Source organism: Pleuronectes platessa, chromosome 18, assembly GCF_947347685.1.
Source record: "Pleuronectes platessa chromosome 18, fPlePla1.1, whole genome shotgun sequence".
Classification (NCBI taxonomy): Eukaryota; Metazoa; Chordata; class Actinopteri; order Pleuronectiformes; family Pleuronectidae; genus Pleuronectes; species Pleuronectes platessa.
In genome coordinates, this window is record NC_070643.1 from 10,982,511 (window position 1) to 10,991,674 (window position 9,164).

General features: G+C 42.4%; 1 protein-coding gene across 4 annotated transcripts; it reads left to right on the plus strand.

Moving 5' to 3' along the window:
* Positions 1-1,542: 1,542 nt before the first annotated feature.
* On the plus strand, positions 1,543-8,952 carry gpnmb (glycoprotein (transmembrane) nmb). Of its 4 annotated transcripts, none has more exons than XM_053446626.1 (12): positions 1,543-1,962; positions 3,148-3,312; positions 3,393-3,554; positions 4,060-4,233; positions 4,323-4,484; positions 4,609-4,932; positions 5,730-5,789; positions 5,914-6,123; positions 6,863-6,968; positions 7,645-7,865; positions 8,001-8,091; positions 8,299-8,952. In XM_053446626.1, the coding sequence occupies exons 1-12, from the start codon at positions 1,893-1,895 to the stop codon at positions 8,450-8,452; spliced, it is 1,899 nt and encodes a 632-aa protein (XP_053302601.1). In that variant the 5' UTR covers positions 1,543-1,892; the 3' UTR covers positions 8,453-8,952. The 4 variants fall into 4 exon arrangements, with proteins under 4 accessions (XP_053302601.1, XP_053302603.1, XP_053302602.1 ...); XM_053446628.1 differs by having other exon boundaries at positions 3,393-3,533; XM_053446627.1 differs by having other exon boundaries at positions 3,148-3,303.
* The last annotated feature ends 212 nt before the right edge of the window (positions 8,953-9,164 follow it).

Below are 9,164 nucleotides of genomic sequence, written 5' to 3' on the forward strand. Positions count from 1 at the left end.
CAAATCAATAACAAAGTATCAATCTTGTCTTTCAGCATGCCGCTGCGGAGAGGTGCTGCCCTCTACTGGGTGAGGACTGGCACTGACGTGAATAAAGGAGTGTTTTTCTGTATCATCTCAAGTTTAGTTACTGTTAAAAAAAAGCAAATCCTCTACTTTCTTTACTCCGGAGCTCTCGGCTACATTTCTCGGCCTCCATCATTAGCGGATGTGGTTGTATCTGTTGTCATGGCGACGGGATGAGAAGAGCAGCCAAGCTCAGCAATGAGAAGTTTTGTTTCCTACAAACTTGTTTTCTTCTTCTGACGTCATAAGGTTTGCACGTGACAATTTAGTAAGTTGCACGTGAATATTACTGACAAATTTGGCCCATCAGACGTTCATGTCCTTATCTGATCAATACAAAGTATGATATTACTATCTGTACCTATAGTTTATATCATATATATCATACAGTATGTTATCATCTGTAATCGTGTAATTGAAGCACGTGGTGCGATCGTATAATCACGGTCACCACTTGGATTTCAGAAGCTATTTATAATGTGGATGAATTCCAGTCATCTGGGCTGTGGCGGTCAGAGGATTTGAATTTATACCTCCCCAGATATGAAGCTGTTGTATTTTTCACGTTCGCACATCTTTCTCCCTTCAGCCAGTTTTATAAGAGACGGGTCTTTATCTGAAATCAATTTATGGGGGAACAGAAAGCACAAATGTTGTGGATATTTATTGGACTGTAATTTGTTCCCATCTTTAAATAAATGCTCATGTGTTTTTGAAGCTAAAGGGGATTTGGTCATTTTTATCATGTCACGGTTTTGGTCAAAACTTGACTTTTTCCACATAAATGAAAATGTCTGGAGCCTTTGTGTCCATTTCCACACTGTCCTTGTGACAGCAGACAAGCCACTGAAATAACGACGCGAGTCACATGTTCGATTCTGTTGAAAACGAACACAACAGTTTTTTCATGGGCATCATGCGCCTACTTCCCTTCCGCTTTTGCGGGTGCCGCAGTGCCAACATGGCGCAACCGGCCCAGTGCGCACATCCACTGCTGCTGCTGGTCTCACCGTGACACAGCTGGATGAGGTGGTCAGCTGTCACACATGTGGACGTTCAAAAGGACCAAGCACGGATTCAACGAAAAGATGGACTAAATCACAATCAAATAAATTCCTCTATAATACAATTATTTAACTCCATCAAATTCAGCCTCATATGAATTCACTCATTTTACTCCTTTTTATTTCTTCTGTTCAACCAGAGATCACCAAGGGTTAGAGTCTCATTGTATTATTTAAAATCCAACAAAAATCCATTTATTTGATTATTTGATTAAATTTGATCTGTTTAGATTTCAAGTTCATGAACTAAATATGCGTGTTGAGGAAAACAGTTGACAGAAGACATGAAACACGTGTTTTGTATTTAGAAAAAATAAGAAATCAGGTTAAACCAGAAGGTGACCTCGGACCGTGCTGTCTTAAATAAATGTGGATCATTGGATGGAAATATATTTCGGATTAAAATCCTTGTTCATTGTTTTTTTGTTTTTTTTGTATCAAAGTGAAGTAATGGGGTAAAAGGGGAAGGGGCACGCTTGTCATCTCATCTCTCATGGGTTTCCTGCGTCCAGGAGACTAATGAGTGATGAGATGCGTCTTGTTAGGAAACATCACATGTTTGTGCGCTCAGCGGCCCCAGATTGAATTAGAGCCCATCAGGACAGGAGGGGGGACACAGTCTGCTGTACTGGGAGAGCTGGACGAGACACAGAGGGACAACCAGCTCCGTGGGCGCACAGAGACTTGACCTGTCTGGAAGGTGGATGCAGTTTGCGTTTCGGTGGTTTACTGACAACTCTTTGTTTTTTTTGAGAAGAGGAGATGGAAGTCCTGCCGTTTCTTTTTCTCCTGGCTTGTGCCTGCTTCGTTTACCAGGCTGATGGTCGCAGAAGTAAGTGCTGGTTTGCTCTAAATGAAGTCAGCAGATGCCTGATAGAGAAATGTGAAATAGAGTTTTTCTTGAATTTACATATTCACATTGACATCAAATATTTAGTCTTAAAGCTAAAACTGTTATTGTTGCAGTAGCTTTTTAAGATTAATGTCGACTTTTGAAGCTGGATATTTTCCCACACTTGTTTTTTTTTACCTGTGCTGTCCTGAAGTATCATTAGTCCCATCATGGGACTAGGACAGCCTTAATTAGGAACCCATGGTCCTAATTAAGGTGTGCCCACTGGCTGACCGTTTAAATCTGGTTACACAGTCTATATGGATTATCACTCATAAAACAGAACAATGATTTAAACGAAGGAAACAGTTTGAGATCCATGATAATAAGACATATTTTAACCTTCACACATTCCTCTCACAGTGATGTTAAACTGGGGTTTGCTTTGATTCAAAGAAAAGTAGAGAAGCCTCTGGCAATTCAAATGCATATTTTTTTTAATTCAACATATCACCTTGAAAACCTAAAAAGTTTTCCATCATAGTGAGAGTTGAGGGTGAGTAAGAGTTTCTGTCACATGAGCTGTGGCCATTTTCCTATAATCAAATTACATAGATGTTGTTTTCCTCTGACACTCGTATTTAAATATATATCACTCACATTTCTGTTAAAGTAAAAGTGACACAGAGGTTTGGAGCTGCGCTGAGAAAGTTAATATACAGATTAATGCATTTATGACAGGATCAGATAAAGTACTTAAAGGTGATAAATACTAAATAATGTCATAAATCATAAATGTACGAGGCCAGACAGGATAATTTATTTCATCATCGAGTATCCTTGTTTTTTAAAGGTTATTCCAAATTTTCTATTTAATAAATTTTTTCCACTTGAAGAGAGGGAGAGATTCATTGATTTCGTAGTTTTTCTTTAAAACTGCATATCAGGGGATACAAAACAAATTTTATTGCAAAAAGAGAAATCGCACCAAGGCTACGAGCTTGTGAAAACTCTGTTGGATAAACTTGCTAAATAAACTTAATTTAAGCAAATAATTACCTTGCGAATAAAATCAAACTATTACTTTTTCACAGTTAAGGACATTTTCTAACATGGGACCCTGAATGAGGGTTCAGTTTTCCTGCACATTAGGATATTAAAATGATGTTCGGTCTCTCTCTCCAGCATACGGTGACATGTTCCCCCACAAGCATGATATAACCGGAAAGTTTCCTTTTCCAATTCCACCAATCCCTGGCTGGGATCCTGACACCAGCCCATGGAACGATTACCTCTACCCACCACTGAGCCCGAAGCCAAAGGGGCTCATGCACGGAGGAGGTGAGAAAGGTGACATGTTCTTCCTCTCAGACATGTTATTATATATAATTTTTTTTGTTGTTAAACCTGGAACATCCACCTCTCTGCAGCCAAACCCAAGGTCCGTCTGACCAGCGACAGTCCAGCTCTAAACGGCTCGAGCGTCTCCTTCACGGCCAAGCTGGAGTATCCTCCCTGCCAGAAGGAAGACGCCAACGGGGACCTGGTGTGGGATGATCACTGCGGGGACGGTACGGAGCTGGAGGCCTCAGGTGCTGGAAGCAGGCCAGGCCACCCCCCCACCCGAATAACTCATATCACACTCCAACAAAAAATCCCACTGTAACATAGAGGACAACCATACTACACCATACAGCAAAATAAAACACTATCACAGGGCATAGAAAAGCTATTATATTTGACTTCTTGTCCACTTGGAAGCCGCACAAAACATCTGTAAACATAGTATTGTCAAATATTACCTCATGAAGTTGATATGCTGAACATGTTGTTTGCAACCAGCTGTTTTAAAGATCCAGCACACAATTAGCCTTGATTTGGAGTCCTGTGCACAGTGGTACAGCTGCAGGTTGTAAATTCAGAAAATTTTTCTAAAAGAGGCTCAAATGGTTGTTAAAGCTGGGAGCACATTAACTTACACTTTACATCTTCTCATTAGACCTGTTTTTACATATAAGATATCATTGGTGCTGTTTTCTTATTTTAGTTCTGACATTTTACACACTCTTTGACTTCACTCTCTGGTCCTGGGTGCAGCTAATGGACAGGTTCGCTCCGGCTATGTGTACAACTGGACGTCCTGGATGGATGACTACGGCTTTGGAAAGTGCACGGACAAAAAGAAATGCAACGTGTTCCCCGACGGGAAGCCCTTCCCTCAGAGCAACGACTGGAGACACAAGGGCTACGTCTACGTCTGGCACACAATGGGTGAGACACAGAGGTTTATGATTTGCAAATATGCACGTGCAGCACTAAATGAGGAATATGTTTTTTTATTATGTGCCTTTTGTCCCCAGGCCAATACTATGAGACTTGCGATGGCTCATCCTCCAGCGTGACCATCAACACCACCGCCATCCCACTGGGGGCAGAGATCATGGAGGTCATGGTCTACAGGAAACGTGAGCGCAGGAAGTACAGTCCCCTCACCACTGACAACACCGTCTTCTACGTCACAGGTAGAAACAGAACTTACGGCCTCATGTCTTGCCTCTTTATCTGTAGAGTTGTTTGCATCAAAGAGACAAATACAAAACCCACAGAGAGAGACCTGCAGAATCAATTATTTATCTTTCTCTTCAGACAAGATCCCTGTGGCGGTCGAGATCTCCCAGAAGGCTGCGGTCAACGAGTCCAAGAACGTTTTCTTCCGCGGAGAGGACGTGCTCTTCAAGGTCCAGCTTCATGACCCCAGCGGCTACCTCAAAACCGCTGAGGCCATCGACTACATCTGGGACTTCAGGGATGGCAATCAGCTGGTGACACACCGCGAAGTGACCGCGCACAGCTACAGCATGCTGGGGACCATGAGCGTGAAGCTGGTGGTGGAGGCGGCTTTCCCTGCGGAGTGTCCTCCAGCTGCTGCCACCTCGACCCCGGGGAGACCCATGTCCACACGTCCTACAGGTGCTGGACAGCGATATTAAAGGAGATTAAAATCATTTTCCAAAAGTTCTGTAAAAGCCTTTTGATAATTCAATTTCAATTCTGGGTTTTTTTTGTATAGCACCAAATCACAACGTTAGCTCACTTTACATGTAAGGTGGATATTACCCTAACCTGACGTTTCTCAAAATGAGTAAGCACTTGGCGACCCTTCATGTGTAGTATAATTCTGATTAGCTCTTTCTAGCATTTATAAATATAAAAACAACCTTATAGCCAGGAGGCTGGTAGCTTAGCTTAGCATAGGACAGGAGGCAAAGGGGACACAGTTGTCTCGAAGTGTCCCACAGGAAGAAAGAAAAAAACACCTACCTGCTCCAAAGTTCATAAATCAATGTCATATCTCTTGTTTAATCTGCAGAAACATCTTTTTATGGATTATTTAGGAACGATTTCTTCTGTAGAAAAGTAGGTCCAGTGAAAACTCTTCAGAATGACAATGGACGTAGAGAGGAGACAAGATATCTCAAAACTAAATAATACCAAAAAGTAGATAACGGTGAAGAGAAGTCAGCAAACGAGAACCAGTGGGTTTGCTGGTGGGTTTAAGGCACCAACCATGTATTTGGATTCCAGTGGTTGGTCTCTGGCATATAGAATCTTGGTCAGGACGGAATCCCTCATCATTTCACATAATCTCTCTTCTGCTGCCTGAACAACAAAAGCATTCATAATTGGCAATATACGTATAAAACAAAAAGACAAAATGCATTGTCTGTGGTCATATTTAATGTATGTTTCTGTCTGTCCTTTTCCAGAGGCTCCCACAACTCCAGGCAAAACTCATGCCGCTACTGTGAAGATGGAGACCACACAGGGTGAGTTTTCACAACTAACCTGAATCTGATCACAAGCTCATTAAGCTTTGAATGAATAATAGACTCTCTTGATAATTACATGCTCCCAGTGAGTCTACATCTTGCCACTTGTTGCCTGTTTCAGCTCCACGCAGCACCAGCCGACCCTTGCCCTCCTCCGCTGCCCCCGCCTCCACAGGGTTGTTCTCCACGGAGCCCCTCCCCCCGACTGCTGCCAGCACCAGCCTGGAGCTCAACCCCACCACCCTGGCCTGGCGCAGCACCCGCCGCCTCAACGGCAACCAGTGTTACCGCTACGCCTACGGAGTCTTCATCGGTAACATCAGCGTCATTGGTAAGTGGGAGGTTGCATGGATCCATGTAACTGAATCTCAACAACTGTTGGACAAATTATAATGACGTTTTGTGAAGACATACAGGTGATCCATCAAAATGTGACCAGTCATGCATCATGGAGGTGAATTACTGCGATTGCAACTTTGGGCCATCATCAACTCCAAATTCGTGTTTATTACTTAAATAATATAATAAATAAATACCTGCAATCTAACCCCCTTCCCTATGAATGTAAACCCTTAACATTTCCCATTTGAACATCACAACCCAAATATCTCAATTAGTAATATTATTTATTGATAGTGAACTGGGCACCTGCTAAGGCAGACTTTGACCACTAGGGGGCTGCCAAGAGTGCTTGAAATGCCCCACAGGAGAAACAGTTTTCTGTGTGAAATGTAAATGTTAATCATACAAAAACACATTATTATGTTTACACGCTTGTTAAGTAATAATACTGGTGTCATAACTCCAGAGTTGGTGGTTGTGGGGGGGCCCACATCATATTCTGCTTGGGGCCACAGAAAGGCTGGGTGTGGCCTTTAGACAGGTTTGTGTGTGTGTGTGTGTGTGTTTGTGTGTTTTCAAGTTGATTTAATAACGATTTTTGCAAATAGGAAATATGTGGAAGGATTATATTTCAGATCAAAATTGCTATAAATAAACACACACACACCATAATCATGAGCAGATGATTACACATCTAAAATGAAAATGCATGAATCTGTTCTCCACAGAGCCCAAACACGCACTGAACAGCCAAATGAGTAATACCATCGTGGACGTGTTGGCTGCCAGAGTGACCAGAACTGACATCAGCTTCCTGGTGAAATGTCTGGGCATGTGAGTGTATAATTATTTTGTATTATTCATTTCATTTGAATGTTAAACAGGGTGTTGTTTCTCTTTTCCTTCCCGTTGCTTTGTGAAACCTGAAATTGTATCGTGAAACATTTTCAGATGTCACTGCTGAATCAATGAATCAATGTTACACCGAGATATAGATGGTGATATCATTCTTTTATTAAATTCTCGGGATTATGGAGATACTAAGAATGTTTCCATCAAAGCTTTTCAACTTTGACACTTGTCGGACCAGATTGTCCGCTGATAACTGGGTCAGCGGTTCAATTCCCAAGCTCATTGAACCCACTGACAGAGGTGTGTAACAATATGCAGGTGACGATCCGCTGTGACCTCTGAAGGGAGCAGCCGAAAGAAGGAGAATCTATGAAACTAGAGATTTATTGGGTAATCTAGTGAAGTCATAACACAACTCAAAGAACTCTAATAGTAAGACTTTACTGCCTTTTTACTTCAGCAAAAAATGTTTTTCCATCATTGTCCTTTGTAGAGCAGCAGTCCAATTCTGAAGTAAAATAAATACATTTCCAATTTCTAAATTTGTTATATGGATATCTAATGCAGTGGATCATAAAAAGGTTTCTTACATAAAGATATGTTTTAGATAAAGTCGTAGTTCCTGTAACTCTTCATCTTTATACTCTCTCACCCGCAGCACCCCCACCTCGGCCTGCACCATCGTGTCAGACCCCACCTGCACTCGGGTGCTTAGCATCATGTGCGACGACGTGCCGCCATCGTCGGAGTGCGAGGTGCACCTGAGGCGAACGTTCCCGGAACCCGGCACCTACTGCGTCAACATCACCTTGGAGGACTCCAGCAGCTTGACCCTCGCCAGCACCACCGTCACCATCAACAAGTCCCAGGATCCCCCTGGTTAGTTCCTCACACCCAGCAGTGCATGTGACAGTACATGTCATTACATCGCATGCATGTTCAATTACTTCTTTTTTTTAAATGTGGTCATCTAAACCAGATCTGAACAATGTCTGTCTGTGGTTCTGTCTGTAGCGTCCAAGACTCATCGCACTGCAGCGGTGGTGCTCTCATCCAGCGCTGTGCTGGTGGCTGTCTTTGCTCTCATTGCATATATAGTCTACAAGTGAGTATATAGTCATTCAGTCCATTCTGAAGCATCGATGCATGAACATGTTCCTGATTATACACACGACTGAGTAGTCCTGACTCCTGTTGCTGGCCTTCTCCTTCATATTCACCCGTTTCATCCAACGCTCATTCTCTCCATCAAATATTCCTTTCTCCTCCATCCTCTGATCCTGACTCCATTATTTTCCTCCCTCCCTACCAGGCGTCACAAGGTGTACCGACCCATTCATAGATCACTGGTGGAAGACGCCAGTGGCCATGCTGGGGTCGGAGGTCACATGGTTCGCCTGAGGGAGGCATTGTTCCCGCCCAGTGAGGAGAGCCGTCACCTGCTGACAGAGAGGCGCCCTCTGTAGGCCTCCTGGAGCGGCACCAGCAACCTTTTGTCAGGACTGGCAAAATAACTGGAGAAAAATGTTGTTGTATGCAAATCTAAGTAAAGTTTGAATAATTAAAAAGAGGGCAGGAAAAGATTTGTGTCTTGTTGAGATAAATATGAGTAAATACAACTTGTGTCTTGTTTCGTATTTTGGCTAATGCTGCAGATTGGTGGATGATAATCTGACGAGGTCGTCAAATGTCTGACTGAGCCACTGTGCCTGGAGACAAACTGTTTTCAAGCCTTTTCATCAAATGTAATAGATTTGTGCAAGTTCTGTGCGGAGCAACGCTTTACAAAACTGCACCATGTGTTGTAATAACAATAAAAGCCTCGAGTTAAGTGTTAAATCCTTGAGATGGTTGTTCCAAAAACTGAGCTCTGTCAACTGAACTGATATTTTATGATTCAAAAGCTGAACCAAAATATTCTGTGAAAACTTTACTTGATTATAATAAAGATTGTGAACTAACCGCTCATATTGTCAACACTCAGTATTTGTCTGTATTCATGTTAATTATTGTAGATTGAGAAATAGTTTTAACCACCATTTTTTCAATAATTGCAGCTTCCCCTTAAATCTACACCCACTCAAGGGTTGCTGCCACTTATCCTTCCTCCTGCTGTGATTCATACGATTAAACATGTTATTTATTTCCAACGACTCAAGACCCCAGATCTCACAATTT